We start from the raw sequence: 18252 nt of genomic DNA on the forward strand, positions 1-18252 counted from the left end.
GCCGCAGCACTAAGGAGCAGCAAGCTGAGCGGTAAGGAGCAGTGAGCACGTGGGCGGTAAGGAGTAAGGGGTCCCAGACTGCGAGAGGGCACCGGCTGGGCTGAGGGACTCTCCCACCCCCGAGTGCACAAATTTCGTGCACTGGGCCTCTAGTCTATAATAATAAAAGCATAATATGCTAATTAGATTGGATGTCCTTCCAGACGACCTTCCAGATGACCTTCCAGATGAAGCCAGGGCTGCGAGGGAAGCCCAGGTCCCAGGTACCTACCAGGTGCTAGAGGGAAGCCCAGGTCCAGGGTGCCTGCCAGCAGCCAGAGGGAAGCCCAGGTCCCAGGTGCTGGAGGGAAGCTGGTGCTGGCAGCCGGGGGAAGGAAGGCCTACTCCTGCATGAATTTCATGCATTGGGCCTCTAGTGTTATTAGAAACAGTAATGACAATAAGCTATGTGAAACAGTCTTCAGGTTCATCTTTTCTAGAAAGACATCCTTGACATCCAATTGGCAATCTCCCTTTATACAATCTCATAAAACATTTAATTCTATCAATGTTATAACACCTCATGCACTTGTAATGCAGTTGTTTCCGTACAGGTGTCATCTCTACAGTTACATTGTAGAGCTCCTGAAGTGCACAGATCACGTCTCATCTGCCCTGTTCATACATGTGCAGAGTCATAGTCAGACCCAACAGACATCTAGCAAATCATGATTATCAAGTACTGTGACTACAGATTGGCTAAGAATATCTGCTTTTTCAAAGAAACCCTTACTATGACTATAGAGAATTTTATTCTTTTTAAAAAAATATATATTTTATTGATTTTTTTACAGAGAGTAAGGGAAAGGGATAGAGAGTTAGAAACATCGATGAGAGAGAAACATCGATCAACTGCCTCCTGCACACTCCCTACTGGGGATGTGCCCACAACCAAGGTACATGCCCTTGACCGTAATCAAACCGGGGACCCTTCAGTCTGCAGGCCGACGCTCTATCCACTGAGCCAAACCAGTCAGGGCGAGAATTTTATTCTTATATTAAAAAAAAAAACTTGGTCACATAGTATCTCATCTGATAACTTGTTTGCCATTTTTTATAACTGGAGTCTCTTATTTTTTCAGTTCAATGGTATTTTCAGAAGATCAAATAAAGAGAAAGAATTTAAATGCCTTCTTTTAGATTTTACCACATTTTAAATTTTACTTAATTCAGCAAGTGCCTTTACAAAATTTAGCATAACAAATCCTGAAACTAACACATTCAATAAATGGCACAAGACTCAAAGTCTAATAATAATATAAAGGGTGAAAATGCTTTTTAATCATTTTCTCTACAGGGGTTGAGTTATGAGGGCAGCAGAAAAATAAAAAAAGCATCAGATTAATAAATAAATCTATGGAATGTTGCAAGAAGTATATTAAATCTGTATATGTCTAGAAATCTACTAAATCAGACACACAGATGCAAACTTGACAGATTGGAACCAGTGGATAAATGTCTCCATAAACACAATCATCTCACAGATGGGAGCACACTTTCTCTACATACTACAGTTTCCCATGTTAAAATCTAAAACAATGATTCTTTAGGGCAAAATATCACATTCAAAATGCCAACTGTAGAAACAACTCTAACATTTTCCTTAACACTTGAAAACGTTTAGAGGAAAAATTCTTTTAAAGTACGATCAGTGATACTTCCTGTGTAGAACACACTTACAGAGTAACCCTTCGTTATGTCTGATGGACAGAGTCTATCACTGTGACTACCTGTTCATAGGAAAGATCTCACAAGATCTCTTTCAAAAGGATCACCTACCACTTACAATTACCAAGTCTGGTGTTCCCCAGCATTCTAAGGCCATGAAAATGTGTACTTACAGGCTTGGTGGATTTGTGGTTAACAGAGTAGGTGGGCTAGGGGTTGGGAATAGAGGTGGCCTTCAGCTCGAAGTACATTTCCTCAAAACTGCCTACCTCTTAAAATCCCTGTTGTTGTTCCTTACACAGATCCTGCCTAGGGGATGTGTTACAGAACAAGACATTTTTAACACATTATCTTGAAAAGCAGCTAGTTCATCATAAAAACTGTGCTAAGTTCTTATTTATCATGCTATTGATACAGTATAGTTTCATATATTTATCTACTTTGGGGAAACACAGTCTAGAAAGTAATAAAATGATAGGATCCTAGAATCTTGGCAGTTAATGTTGAAAAGAATCTGAGCAATATGGTAACAAAGAAGATTTGGAATTTTAAAAATTGACCCCCAAAAAGATAATGAAGGTCTAGGAAATGGGCTGGTTGGTGGCAGTACTACATAAGTTACACCTTGAGGATTAAATTCCCCCAAAACTTGCAAAGAAAATGACTTTCCTAGACCTGTTTTCCATGGAAATCTATTTGATTTGAAGAGGGAGACAGGTAGTTGAGACAAATAAGATGAAGAAGGATGAGACAGGGGTAAGGAATATTTATTTATTGGTGTTCTTACTGTAAAATATATTGTTCTTACTCCACATATTATACAAAACACCCACATACATTATCCCCTATAACCTACAATACCCTATTGTAGGTGTTATCATCTTCATTTACTACTGAGAAAAAAGAAGCTTGAGGCTGAAAGGCTACACAGCTAGTAAGTGATAGGACTGGGAATAAAAGCTGCACCTCTCTTTGACGCCATGTGTGTGCAATCTTTACTAGCCAGAATGCAGTTCAAGGGCCAAATGCAGCCTATCTGGATGGAAGTGTGACCTACCAGAGATATTTTAGCCCCACCAGGAAGTTACCTAAGTAGAACAGCAAGTCAACTGAATACCAGAGTGATGCATATGAAACTTAGAGCTATCACAAAATTTCTGAGAAACATCTGGATCCATCCAGCTCTGTTGAAGTACATACTTTTTAGGAAATTGTTGAAAGTTAAAAGCCATCATCATGGATACCCCAACTTGCCCTGGAAGATTTCCTGTGATTTTTCAAAAAGAGGTCTGTTAAACACTTTTATTTTCGCCAATGTAATGAAAAGTGTTCAGTGACTAACCCATAGCAACTAATTGGTTACATTTAACATTATAAAATTATTAAAATAATTCTATACTTTTGTGCTACTAATATTTTAAACTCAAATTTTTAATTGGCTAGCCAGATTCTTAAAAACAAATAAAAACCACCCATCACTCATCATTACCCAGGCAGTGGTTTGTTGCTTCTCAGCATTCTACACAGTCATGCCACACCACCTGAAACTGTATATCCTTACAGGCATGGTCAGTTTTTGGTGGATAGGGTGGACAGTGAATTAAAGAAAAAAATCATGCATTTCACATCCAAACCTATTCCTGATCCAGGAGAACCACTTCTGTAAAGCTTTGCTTGCCCATATTTACAATTAACAGTCACAAGGGCTGAAGTGGTCAATGCACCAAGAGAAGCAAGATCCTTTTCATACTTCACAGCATCCAAACCCAGAGATAGGAAAGGTTTGTGTGAAGACAATAGAAAGGATATGAAAAAACACTGGTCTAGTGTGGCTCTGACCTTTCTTAGCTCTTCAACTCCTGGTAAATTGTTTTATCTCCTCTCATCTCATTTTCCTTGTTGGTAAAAAGGAGAGTACATCAAGTCAAATGGTCATTATGAGAATTCTATGAGTTAATTTAGACTAAGATTTTTAAACACAGTACCTGGTACATAATAAGTGCTTGGTAAGTGCTACCGTTACCTAATTAACATCATCATCATAAATTATTTTTTATTCTGAAGAAGATGAGAAGCCTTAATCATATCTGCATTTAGAAAAAAATGAACACTCTAATAGTTAATAAATGGTTTGAGAAACAAGATTATAGACAGGAAGATTAATTAGGAAGTTATCAATATAACTGGGGCTACAAAGATGTGGGTTTGAACTTAGGAAATGACCAGTGAAGACAAAAAAGCAAGAAGACTCAAGAAATACTGGACTGGACTAAGAAATGAGTAGAGACAGTAGAACAGGGAGAAAGAGATGACAACAATTCTCATGTTTGTGGGTAAATCTGTAGAAGGTGATGCCTTTTTGAGACAAGAAAAGGTCAAATTTTGCCATGTAAGATAATTTGGAACATGCTGCTCTTGAGATTTCTGTTGGTATACCCACGAAGAGATATCCAGGTAGCAACTGATTCTGAATGCAAAGAGAGAGAGACCCAAACTGAAGACAGTAATTTGATAACAGTCATCATCTGGGTGGTAGATGAGCCAAGGATATTGAAAGGGTTTACCTAGGGAGAGTGTGTAGAATGGGAAGAGGTGATAACCAACAACAGAATCCAAGAGAATACCAACAGTAAAGCATCTACAATGGAAAATAAAAACTAACCTAAGGCAGAGAAGAAATTTTAGCATACTAGTGTTACAGAAGTCACGAATAGACAGTTTCAAGAGGTTAGGCAAATAAGGATTGATTTGTCAATGGACTTAGCTACCTACAAACTAAGAAAAAATATAGATATAGATTAAATATTTAAAGTACATCATGGAATCATTTTTTAAAAATATATATTTTATTGATTTTTTTTACAGAGATGAAGGGAGAGGGATAGAGAGTTAGAAACATCGACGAGAGAGAAGCATCGACCAGCTGCCTCCTATACACCCCCTACTGGGGATGTGCCTGCAACCAAGGTACGTGCCCTTGACCGGAATCGAACCTGGGACCCCTCAGTCCCCAGGCCGACGCTCTATCCAGTGAGCCAAACTGGCTAGGACACGGAATCAGTTTTTATCAATGTCTTCATGTTATACAATCTTTTCTATTAACAGTATTTTCACTTCAGTGTGCTGTCTTCATTTGCATCAATAAATCTTTTTTAAAAGTTCATTTATGAAGTAAAATAGTGTTTTAACTTTCCTCAAGTTAGCCCATTATCCAATACTACAGGCCCGGTGCACGAAATTCGTGCATGGGAGGGAGTTCCCTCAGCCCAGCCTGTACTCTCTCCAATCTGGGACCTCTCAGGGGATGTCCGACTGCCTCTTGCAATCTGGGACCACTGGCTCTGAACTGCTCACCTGCCTGCCTGCTTGATCGCCCCTAACTGATCCCCTACTGGCCTGATCGCCCTTAACTGCTCTCCTGCTGGCCTGATCGCTCCTAACTGCCTCTGCCTCGCCCCTCACCCGAGACCCAGGATTCCCTCCTCCAGCCAGTCGCAGGCACCCAGGACCCGGGCTTCCCTCCCTCTGGCCAACCACAGGCACTCATGACCCGAGCTGGCTTCGCCCGGGCCGGCTACAGCTGCAGGAGACTGTGGGCGAGTGGTTTTGCCTGGGCCGCAGCCGCAGGTGCCCGCAGCCCAGGAGAGGAACAAGCCACCTGCCCTGCAGTCCCGGGCGCCATTGCCTGTGGCTGCGGCCTGGGAGAGGGACAAGCTGTCTGCCCCATGGTCCCGGGCGCCTGCAGCTCGCCTGGGTGAAGCTGGCCTGGGTCCTGGGTGCCTGTGGCTGGCCAGAGGGAAGGAAGCCTGGGTCCTGGGTGTCTGCAACCAGCCAGAGAAGGGAATACTGGGTCCCAGGTGTGGGGCGAAGCAGAGGCGGTAGGGACGATCAGGCCAGCAGGGGAGCAGATAGGAGCGATCAGGCAGGCAGGGAGAGGTGGTTAGGGGCGATCAGGCAGGCAGGCAGGCAGGCAACTGGTTAGGAGCCAGCGGTACCTGATTGTGAGAGGCAGTCGGATATCCCTCGAGGGGTCCCAGATTGGAGAGGGTGCAGGCTGGGCTGAGAGACACCCCCCCCCCCCCGCATGCATAAATTTCGTGCAACGAGCCTCTAGTTCAGCCGTGGGCAAACTACGGCCCGTGGGCCGGATCCGGCCCATTTGAAATGAATAAAACTAAAAAAAAAAAAAAGACTATACCCTTTTATGTAATGATGTTTACTTTGAATTTATATTAGTTCACACAAACACTCCATCCAGCTTTTGTTCTGGCCCTCTGGTCCAGTTTAAGAACCCATTGTGGCCCTCGAGTCAAAAAGTTTGCTCACCCCTGCTCTAGTTTATTTATAATTTTAAAGGATACTTTTCAATTTACTAAAATCCATGTATAAGCACAAAATATTGATTTCAACTGATAAGTTCTCATCTAACTGAATTAATCCTAGATAGCTATATATCAATTTCTATTTTCTCTTCATCAATAAGTTATGTGTTATTTATATGACCATAATGCACTTCTTTGATACCATACATGGATAGAACTGGTCATAAATAAAACATGAAACTCCCAGAGAGAAAGAAAAACGTTGGTCACTGTGGGAGGCAATGGCCCTCTTTGAAATCCAGTACCAAACCTCTCCAGTAGCAAAGTAGTGCATGCCATTTGAGACAATTAAGTGCCAATTTTCTAACCCAGAACTAAACACTAGAAATGGTAGAAGGAAGGCAAGGAAAGAGACCATTTATTAGCCACAGTAAAACTGGACTAATATAACCTTGAGGGCAGACCTAATTGTCTAAGAAGGAGAAGCACCTCATTTTCTTGTTGAGTTTCCCATAATCTTTCCTGCCACTGATGTCAGAGCAGGTAGGGCAGACAACTAAGTATGTCTCTGCCTGTCCCATTTCTAGACTCCTTCAAAAATGCCAGAAAAGAGAGAAAGGCAAAATTAGCTATGCTCACCTGAAGACTAAAATAACTGATTTGAAACTTTTGAAAGCATCTCTGAAAAAATAGTAATGAGTAAACATAAACTTCAAAGTGGTATTGGGTCATGCACAAATAAAATATTATTCCAAATTTAATAAACTGATTTGAAGATATTAAAAGTTATGACAAAATCTGTAAGTATAATGTACAACTTATCACCAATCTATCTTCAGAAAAAAAGATTACCTTTTTCTAAAATCTAAGATAATCATAAATATGTTTTACTGAATTTCAATAAACCTTTCTCGAGAATTCTATATCTTCAGTCTTGACAACTCTAACTGCAACTATGCATTATAGATTTTTATCGTCTCTATTAAAATCAAAAACATAACTTTATGAATCCGAATATATAGAATGGCATTTATACAACTGGGAGGAAAAGTTCAGTAAATGAATTAAAGAAACATTTATTATTTTTAAACAATTAAGCCAGAAAATAATTTTTATTTTTGTTTAGAATGGTTATTCCTTATTTTATTTTGTTTTATATTTTATTTTATTTTACTTTTCCCATTACCATTTATGCCCCCTATTGATATCAGTATATGGATAAAACTGCTATAAATAAAACATGACATGAAACTTTTCAACTTTTCACTGTGCAGACACCAGGCACTGTTTACTAATCCTTTCTATTAATCCTCACACACATTATCAGTACTCTACTGAATATTCAAGGGAAGCCCTCTGCAAACTTCTGTGATTCTCTGTGCACTGCTCTCCTCTCTGGTACTGTGTCCTGGGTCCTCCAACTGCCTTGGTTTTCCCAGACTCTCAACTCTGTCTCTTCAACTCAGAGGATCTACCAGGCTCTTCCTGAGTTCCCCTCCTCCCTACACTGTAGCTGGGAAACTTTATCAAGGCAGAATACTGGGGCAGTCACAGGGTTCACCTCATTTGTTCCCTGTCTAGCAAGGCTCACTTGTCTTGGTTGCCTAACATCCAATGTCTTAAAAAGTGTTATTTCAGATATTTTGTCTGGTTTTGGTTGCGTCAGGTGGGATAGTAAATCTAGTCCCTGTTACACCATCTTAGGCAGATAGAGAAGTCTGTTTTTGTAAAAGCACTGTCTGAGCTAAAGTTCTCCTGATCCACCTTGCAGAACAGTCCTCCAATGCAGAACCTAATTATTGTCTTTCCTTATCTCCTTTGGGTGAGGTGCTTTGGAACTCCTCTTTTGGATCCAAAAGCATCTTCACCCTGGAGAATGGCATTGGTTTCTTCTGTTCAAGCCAGGCCTCTGTGCCACACTCCTGCCAAGCCTCTCTAGCACCATCCTCCCCAATTTTCTGAAATGGAAGTACAGTCAGACCTATGGCCCACTACTTGTCTAGCTTAGTTTAGACCAGGGTTGGAGAATAAAGGCCTGTGAAAAATTTTGTCTGGCCCTGCCAAGGTATTGGGGTAACTTAATTAAATTTTGACCAAATTTAACAGGCCTTTTAAAAATATTTTTATTGATTTCAGAGAGGAAAGGAGAGGGAGAGAGAAACATCAATGATGAGAGAGAATCACTGATTGCCTGCCTCCAGCACCCACCCCCCCCGCGCCCCCTTGGGATTAAGCTCGAAACCCAGGCATGCGCCCTGACCAGGAATTGAACTGTGACCTCCTGTTCCATAGGTCAATGCTCAACCACTGAGCCACACCAGCCGGGCTAGCAGGCTAATTTTTAAGTTGATAATTTTGTATAGCCTGAGAATGATGTTATAAATATCCAAATGGCCTTTGGCAGAAAAAAGGTTCCCCACTCCTGGCTTAGACAGTCACTTCTTGAAGCTCAGGACTTTGGCAGGTTATTCTCTAGAACACAAACTGTTCAAATACTATTAACGCTATGCCATGACATCTCAAATAAATCTGTTATGCTTTGCTTTAAAGGGTTCTCTAAATTCATCTATAATCCATGTGACCAAAAATTAAACATAAACACAAAGAGCATGTTCCTTAACATTAGCTGTAATACATAAAGCAAAAAGAATAATGACTTTCTCAAAATATGCATGAGCACTAAATCTCATTAATAGAAGCAGTGACCCCCACTTAGATGACAGGGTTTCTAAGACATAGAGATTATCTTTCGAAGTCTAAGTGAATCAGTGACAATGTTTCTAGATTTAATATGCCCCTAACCTGATTTCAAGTCCAATGAAAGACTGTGTTAAAATTATGAGTCATAATTAAGCAGACTACTAAAATCACACTGTTCTTTAAGATGCAGCTATTTTCAGAAAAACATTTGATAATATGCTGCACACAGAAAGGGAAAATGAAGGATTCAGAAGTTTGGAAATAAGAAATACTTTCATTAAATTATACATTTATGTCTGATTTAAGTACAGTATAACTAATTATTGTGAGAGAATTTCAATAAACATTCTGAGGAATATTATGGCAGTACTGGAAAAATTTATAAGGTTGAGATTCTCTATTTCTTTTTTAACTCTACATCTTCATTCTCCTGAACTTATCAATTGTTCAAGATTCAGGGCCTTTGCACCTATTGCTCCTTCTGCTTGGAACTATATAATCCTAGGTCCTTATATGGCCTCTTCTCCAGGTCTTAGTTCTCATGTATTTCCTCAGAAGAGCCTTCCCTGCTCACCCTAGTCAAGCTCACCCTAGTCACCTCTCCCAACCTTACCATTATAAGATTATTCGGCTTTATTCTCTTCAAAGCCTATATAATTATCTGAAATTATAATTTATAAATTACATACTTATCATCTACATTCTCCCACACCCTGTGACTAAAAATGTGAGCCGACTCCCAAATCTCAAGTCCATATTTCTAACTGCTAGCCAGGCAAACCCATGTTAATGGTTTTAAGTTCTTTATTTTGGTTCATATACTAAATATTAACTCTTCCTACCTGATGAAAAATGTATTTCCTATTGCTTATGAAAGCTTATGCAACGGATCCTGGAGTTCTATCACTGTTCTATGTTTTATGTTTTATCAAGGCAGTGTCTATGCCAGTCCACAAAAGGTACTGGTAATAGTGATATCACTTCATATGCACAAGAGTTATTACAAAAGCTATTTATATGTATTCTCCCCCTACAACTCTATGTTTGATATATGTCACTTTCATTAGATAACCAGCTGAAGGAGGCCCTTTAATGCAGAAATGGTTTAAACCATCTATTTACATGTTTTTCAAGGGTAGACAGTGCTATTGGACTCTTCCCTAGGAACATACTAGTACATAAAGCTGTAGGTCTCCCTCCGCCCACTGTGAGAATCCCTGTCATTTTAAGCCACCCTTACTGTTGGGAATTGGTCCTATCCCACCTTTTGTAGGAGGTAGGAATCTATTGTTTGTGCTGGGAACATCCATCAAATGTATGACAAAATATCATTTCTCCATACACAGTGGAGAATGCATTGATATCAACATCTGGGACTGATTTAATTTGTTTCAACTCAAAGGTCAAGAAAAGATAAGTGCAAGGAGTCTGAATATTTGGTTCTGATGCTGAATCCTAAACAGTCAATTTATTTCATGTAACTCAATCACCTCCTCAACTCCAATAATTGCTGCCCTGCCCATTCTACAGGCTCTGATGGGAGCTGAATGAGAAAATGTACTGGAGCCTATTGTAGAGACTATTCGCATTGGAGGTATGTGAAAAATTATCCTTCGTTCCCCATTCTCTCTACCCCATCCAGATGTCTGCCCAGATTTTCTGGAAAGCTACAAAGGTGCACACATTGTAAACATGCGTGCATGTGTGCACACATGCATACATACACACACACACACACTCACACAGCCAACCTTTGTTTACGTATTATCTTCTCAGAGCGAGAAAAGAAAAATCATTCATTTAGTTTACAGGCCATCTTTTTAAAAAGGAAGGAGGTTTATTTTTAAAGAAACTCTTCTCTTGTGGATCAGATAACAAAAAGTTTAAATTTTTGTAACAATATTTGAACATTTATCAAATGGTGTTATATAGAATATCAAGTCAAAGGATTTTAATATGTATTATATGCAAATTGGCTCTTTAAGAAAGTTGTGAAATGCTGAATCAACCAAATTTCTTTACTACAGACATTTTCAGAAGCCTAATACACTAACATGTATTGCCTCCCTGAGGCAAATACAGGGTAAAGTGTTTCTGAAACTTAATTGATTATGGAATTTTTATCAGTGGCTATTTCCTCAGTCTAGTATTCCATGTGAAACACTTCAGGGAATGTTGCAGCTAATAAAAATTTTTAATTCAACTTTACATTCATCAAAAATAACACATGTGCATTCCTTAAGTCAAACAGTACCACAAGGATTTGTTTATGATGAAGATTAGTCCCTTGCCCCAGATCTCTCCACCTTTCTGTTCTTTCACAAGCAGCCACATCCAATTCTTTCAATTATTTTTCCTGGTATTTACCTACATTATTTCTAAATAATATTCCAACACTAATATTTATAGATTATTTTCTATTTTAAATATTACTCACTGAGTTCCTGCTGTGGAAAATGAGATAATATATATTATTATTGTTTATTTTCTATTTATTTTGGTCCATTTCATATTGAAAGATTTCCTCATCTTCCCAATAAGTAATATTGTAATTCTAGCTTAAATCCACATTCTACATTTAATTATTACAAAGTTATATAAATATTGTTTATAACTGAACCATATAGTATATCTATATATATAAAAGCCCAGAGACTGGAACAGCAGAACAACCAGAACGACCAGTGGCTATGATGCACACTGCGGCAGCCAACCAGCCTGATCCAGGCCCCAATCGGCCCACCCCCCCGGCTGGCCCCACCCCCGATCGGAGCCTACACCCTAATCAGGAGCGGGGCTAGCTGGCCAACTGCCCGCAGCCCCTCCCCGCTGCTGGGCCTGGGTCGGGCTGGACTGCAACCATGCACAACTTCATGCACCGGGCTTCTAGTTTCTTCTTATAAAACTGTGTTTTCCCTTAGTGTTAATAGTTGCCTTTTTTTGCTCAGTTTTTAAAAAACATACTTATCACTAATTCATCATCAAGCTCTCCATTAGAGCTTATAAAACTCCTCACAATATGGTCAAGCAGATCAGACAATCTATTAGCTTTATTCCCCCTCACCCCCCAGAAACACTGCTCCAGGAATCGCCCAGAAGAGTCTCCTGCTTCAGTCTGATGCTCTCCAGCCTGCTGAAACTTCTCTCCACCAGGTTCTGAGAATTCCCTTTGCTTCTTTTCTAAATTGGATGGATACTCTTAGGGCAAGTCACCTCTTTTCTGTGTTCATCCTTCCTTCTTGGTTTACTCCTTTGTGTATAGAGCACATCCTACAGCAGTTTCCTGGTAATGTGCACATGAGCTAAATTTGAGCCTTTGTATGCCTGGAAATGACTATTTCCTTACACTTGATGAAAATTTTGCTAAGTATATATAAAGTAAGATAAAGTGAAAACCATTTTCAACTTCGTGTTGCCGAAAAGTTGAAGTTCTTTTGATTTTTAATCATTAATATAAGACCTTTGTAAAGGCTTTTTTTGATCTTTATTTCTAGAGTAGTAAAATTTAGAAAATTATGTATTTAAAATGGATCTTTATCCACTAATTTTTCCAAGTACTTGGTAGGCCCTTTCAAATTCATGTCCTTCTGTTCTGAACAATTTTCTTGTATTATCCCTTTAATAAATTAGCTGTCCATTCTATTTGAGAATGAGGCACCAAAAAGTTGATTAGAAGTCATGTGCAGAGGTGTAGGGCTCATCATTAGAGGATGTTAAGATGCAGACCCAGCTGTTCATCAGAAAACTCCCCAAATGTCCTTACCTACAGGTTTTTTCTCTAAGGCTGGTCAGTTTCTCAGATGAGACCTCCAATATTCTGCATAGGAAATTTAAGTTTGGCTGCGAGAGTGAAAGAGGCCTAAAGAGCCTCACTGTTTAATATGTAGACTTTCAGTTAATTCCTTTATTTTCAATACAGTAGTAGCTCAATCTTCCCTAAAATGTGTGCAGATTCTTTAAATCTGGAACCTCTTGGGTGCTACCGAACATCACTTAGTGAGCTAGGGTTGGGGTAATCATGTGGCTGAGCAGAAGACCAAGAGGTCTAACTTCTCCATATATGTACTTTCAACACCTTTTACCTTTTGAGGCTCATGGTGCCTTCAAAAGCTGAGCCTTTCTGGAGTTCTGCGGGACACGTCACATGCTTCATGCCCTCTGCCCCTGTGCAGGTACCTGAGTCTCAGCTCAGGCTTCAGCCTCCTTGGCTCTGCTTAGTCAGCTTCCACTCATCATCCACATTCTCTGCTCCAAAATGTGGATGGCATTGCCTCTTCTGGTCTTTTTGTTCTTGTGAATTATAATTTTTTAAAAGTTCTTTATTATCATTTTAGGGTTTTAGTAAAGATAGTGAAGTTCTGTATCAAGAAAAACTAATTTGGTGTCACTGCACTAACCTTCACCATATTCCCAGTTTTGATACCTCAAAATTGAGTAGAAGTAAATAAGAAAGAGCTTAAGATGTAAGCAAGACATCTTTGAATAGTAAATGTTGTACATGATTTATTACTTAAGATACTTTTTGATCTACATTTGACTGAATATAACTGCTCTTTCTCAGTGTTATCAACTCAAATTATTTCTACTGCAACCAATTATTAATCAGACAAATATATGTATTCATACATGTGGGTAGCTTGACTAAATAAATTTCTTCCAAAAAATAACTTTGAAAAAGATACTTCAACCCTGGCCGGTGTGTCTCCGTTGGTTGAACATCGTCCCATGCACCAAGAGGTCACCAATTTGATTTCTAGTCAAGACACATGCCCAGGTTGCAGGCTTGATCCCTGGTGGAGGGTGTACAGGAAGCAGCTGGTCAATGTTTCTCTTTCTCAAACATGTTTTTTCTCTCTCTCTCTCTCTCTCTCTCTCACTTCCCGTCTCTCTAAAATCAATAAAAACATATTTTAAAAAGAAGAAAGATACTTCATCCTCTTACATGGTGAATAAAATAAGTTAAGCATTTCAGAATGATTATTGTTTATAAATGTTATTAAGCAATGTTTCATATTCAGTATTTCTACTATTTGTGTTTAGAAAGGCAAATTAATTTGAATTGAGAATTACCATTTATTCTGTAAGATAATGGGCCTGCTTTTATTTAGTCCTTTTAAAAAAACAACTGGATTATGTCTCTTATCTTCCATAATCCTATGAAACAGTATCATTATCTTTTTTACAGATAAAAAAGCCAACAATAGGTCATTTGCAAAAGGTCATACAGGTAGCAAGTGGCTGAGAAGAAATTCAAGCTTAGATCTGCAAGGACTTTTCACAATAACCAAAACCAATTGTATTTCTGTTAATACTTTTGAATTAAATTAGTAGAAATCATTTCAGGATAAAAATATTTAAGTCACACATCTAAAATCTTACTAAACAATTGAATGTAAAATACTTTGGAATTTATTGATATTTATTTTATAAAGATGCTATGAGAATTAACTCCCCAATGATGAATCCCAGGAATCTGCATTTTATATTATTATTTTATTTTTAATATATTTTTATTGACTTCAGAGAAGAAGGGAGAGGGAGAGAGAGATAGAAATATCAATGATGAGAATCATTGATCGCTGCCTCCTGCTTGCCCCCCATTGCAATCCTGTAACCCAGGCATATGCCCATATGCCCTTGACCGGAATTGAACCCAGGACCCTTCAGTCTGCAGGATGATGCTCTATCCACTGAGCCAAACCGGCTAGGGCAGGAATCTGAATTTTCAACATTCTTTCCAGGTGATTCTTATGACTCATTAACATTTAAGACCCATCCCTAGGGAAATATGGACCTGACTGAGAATTTCAGAAAACTCAGTTTTCATCTCTACCCCTCGACATTATTCTAGATACTTTATCACTGTGATAATCCACAATACCTACATTTTAGCTTCACTTTTAAATGTTTTTAAATCCTCACCCAAGGATATGTTTTTTGATTTTAGAGAAAGAGGGAAAGAGGGAGAGACGGACACAGGGGGAGAGGGGGAGAGGAGGATAGAGGGAGAGGAGGGAGAGAGAGAGGTATGTAGGAAGGAAGGAAGGGAGAAATGTGAAACAGAAACATCAATTGGTTGTCTCCCATACCCACCCCGACAGGGAATGGAACCGACAACCTAGGTATGTGCCTGACTGGAAATTGAACTCACAACCTTTAAGTGCAGAGACAACACTCCAACCAACTGAGTCACCTGGCGAGGGCTTAATTTCACTTTTTTTTACCTCTTATATGCCAGTGACCAGCACTTCCTGCCGGCAATCCATTCTTCCTACTGCTACACTCTAGAATCTAGATCCAGAACTACTCAATCTACCAATCATCTTAACATCAAAAGTATACTCTGACAAGCCTGTCCTCATCCGCTCCCACCAAAGCTACTCTTCAACCTCAGCAAAACTCCAATCTCATGGCTTCTGTTTTCTTTCATCTATCAACCCTCCTCTACTTCCTGTTCTGCCCAGATGACAATCTCAGGCACCCTCACCAGCTACTGTGGATCTCCCCATGGACTTCAGAGGACCCATTCTGCACCTTCCAACTCTTCCCACAATGTCACTGTACAAGTTGGCATTCCACTTGTACAGCAGGCTATTACCCTTAGACCTCTCTTCCCTTTCCTGTTCAGGTCAGCCTAGTGATAATAATCCCTATAATAACTTTCACTTACAGAGCACTTATTGGATTTGATAACATTTACCTCATTTAATCCCCACAACAGCTCTGTGAGGCGGGTACATTATTATCCTCACTGCTATAAACTGGACATACTGAAGCTAAAACAGATGAAATAATTTGTTCTGGTAATTATTCTGGTAATAAAAAAGGAGAAAAGGCGGGGGGGGGGGGGGGGCGGGGAAGCAGCTCAAGCATTCGCCACCTGGGGAAAACAAAGTCAAGACAACAATTTCTTAGAAAGCTTTGCCCCACTACTCTGCACCCCTCCATTTTTCACTCTATCCTGTTTGTAGAATTCATCTTCATAAAATGGCAACAGATAATGAATGGTACCAAAAAATATACATATCCTGTTTTGGAAAGCTTATTAATAAGATTTATGTTTGAAATGTTCTTTGTTTTTTTTCAGTCCAAACTTATAAAGAATAGCATGTAAAGTACTGTGAAAAACTGAGATTGAAAATTAATATTGTGGCCATTTTTCAAACTCACCTCTTATTTTTCTTGTAATTTTCCAGTTGTTGGGACTGCGTGTGTTTGCATCTTTCTAATTCACACTGTGCACATAAATCCTCCAGATTCAGCAGGTGGTTTTCTACTTCCTCAAAACTAGTTTCTAAATGCACTGAAAATATATAAGATCAAAAGAACAAACATTAAAAATCAGAATCTTCAGTTATGGAGAAAAGTATCCAAAATTTAAAAGTTTAAACTGTTGCCATTGTTTTGCATTTACTTAATATTCCTTATTAAACTTTCTTGAAGCAAAATAAAATACACTGACCAACATTAAAACATACTTCAAATTATCTTTTTTGAGTATATTTTTATATTTCAAATATTTTTAAGATATTTTTAAGTGTTACTTCCATAACACTCTTTTAACCAGGATGATGAGGAAACAGTATCTTGATTAATCTAAAATTATATCATAATGATCCTACATACTACACATGAATAATCAATTTCAAATAATGAGAACACAGCAAAATATAACTAACACAAATTATACTGAACATAATGCAATATTTGAGATTTCATTACTTTAGTATTTGTTTTGCCCCATCATATCATATAATAAGTCTTCAGGGAACTGTAAGAGAAGTACAAATACTCAGTAAACATACTGAGTGTTGGTGGGAAGACACTCAGCTCTGTCCACCAGTCAATTAGTCTTTTGCTACTCTAATTTGCCTTTAGGCCACAGAGCTTTGCAGCTTTATTGGAACATGGATATCATCTAGTCAAATCCTTCACTTAAAAGATTCAAGACCACCCTAGCCGGTTTGGCTTGGTGGATAGAGCATCGGCCTGCAGACTGAAGGGTCTCAGGTTCGATTCCGGTCAAGGGCACATGCCTGGGTTGCGGGCTCGATCCCCAGTGTGGGGCATGCAGGAGGCAGCCAATCAATGATTCTCTCTCATTACTGATGTTTCTATCTCTCTCTCCCTCTCCCTTCCTCTCTGAAATGAATAAAAATATATTTTAAAAAAAGATACAAGATCAAAGCCTACAGAAATTAATTCAGCACGTTGCCGAAGGTCACCTAGCTAGTGAAGGGCAGTCAGGAGGAATCAGAACTGAATCCCTCATACAGTACACTACAATGATTTATAATTGATAGGGTGCTAAATAAACTAAGACTTCACAGTTATAGGGGTGAGGACTGGATTTCTTAAACAGAAAAGTTTTAGAGGTCAATGATTTTAGAACTCAAACAGCATCATGGCAATTTACCTTGAGCACAAGGACTGTCTTTGCATCTTTGTATTCCAGTGTCCTTGTACTCAAAGAACTTAAAATAGAGAGTAGGCATATTTCAATGACAACACAGCCACAAAGACCTAGGTATAAGGTGCTGTGGGAACTCAAGGAGGGGCATCTAACACAGATGAGAGAGAAGGTGGGAGAGGCTCAACACAAGATCTGACTCCCACGTTGGGAAGTCACAGCCTTCCCGTGGGGCAAGGGGCAGCAGTAAAGAAGCTGGCTGTGCAGTTTTCCAGTCTGTTTCACTGGGTAGATGCAATACAATTACAGTGTGTCAAATTCCTTCATTTATCCCTTGGATTTTCATATGCCTTTCTAAATTGTTTTCTAATCCTCACTAAGGATATGTTTTTATTGATGAGAGAGAGAGAGAGAGAGAGAGAGAGAGAGAGAGAGAGAGAGAGAGAGAGAGAAACATCCATCAGTTGCCTCCTATACGTACCCCAACAGGGGATGGAACCTGCAACCTAGGTATGTGCCCCTTCCAGGAATTGAACCCATAACCTTTTGATGACACTCAAACCAAGTGGAGCCACCTGGCTAGGGCTCATATGACTCTCTTTTCCTTTTTTTTTTTGGTAAGGTTTTTTTATTTGTTTTTTTTTTTTGTGTGTGTGTGTGTGTGTGTACTGTTTGGAGAGAGAGAGGAAAGGATGGGAATAGAAAGATAGAAACATCTATGAGAAAGAAACATCGATTGGCTGCCTCCAAACGCCCCTTACTGAGGATCAAGCCAGCAACCGGGCATGTTTCCCAACCAGGAATCAAACTGGTGACCTTTTGGTTGATGGGTCAATGCTCAATCACTGAACCACACCAGCTGAGCTCATATGACTTTCTAAAATAGCTTTTGCAGCATCTAGGTTACCAGCAAATTCCTCACATTTTAACTTGCGACTTTAGGTTTGATGACATGCAAATTCTGACCTGTTTTTAATTAATCTTTGTTTGATCCAAAGATTTATTAAATCCACATTCACATTTTCTAATATCCTAAATTTTAACTCTACTAAATCTCTATGCTTATAAAACTTCCTCTTACATTTGGTAGGGTCTAGGGCTTAAAGATATTGA

General features: G+C 39.1%; 1 protein-coding gene across 3 annotated transcripts in view; it reads right to left on the reverse strand.

The window, feature by feature from the left end:
• DTNBP1 (dystrobrevin binding protein 1) overlaps nucleotides 1-18252 on the reverse strand; it is a 151664-nt gene that overhangs the window by 81559 nt on the left and 51853 nt on the right. For all 3 annotated transcript variants that reach the window (XM_059688685.1, XM_059688684.1, XM_059688686.1), the window contains exon 6: nucleotides 15900-16032. In XM_059688685.1, coding sequence (XP_059544668.1) covers nucleotides 15900-16032 — 133 coding nt within the window. The remainder of the gene's footprint in view (nucleotides 1-15899; nucleotides 16033-18252) is intronic.

This window comes from Myotis daubentonii, chromosome 3, assembly GCF_963259705.1.
Source record: "Myotis daubentonii chromosome 3, mMyoDau2.1, whole genome shotgun sequence".
NCBI lineage: Eukaryota > Metazoa > Chordata > Mammalia > Chiroptera > Vespertilionidae > Myotis > Myotis daubentonii.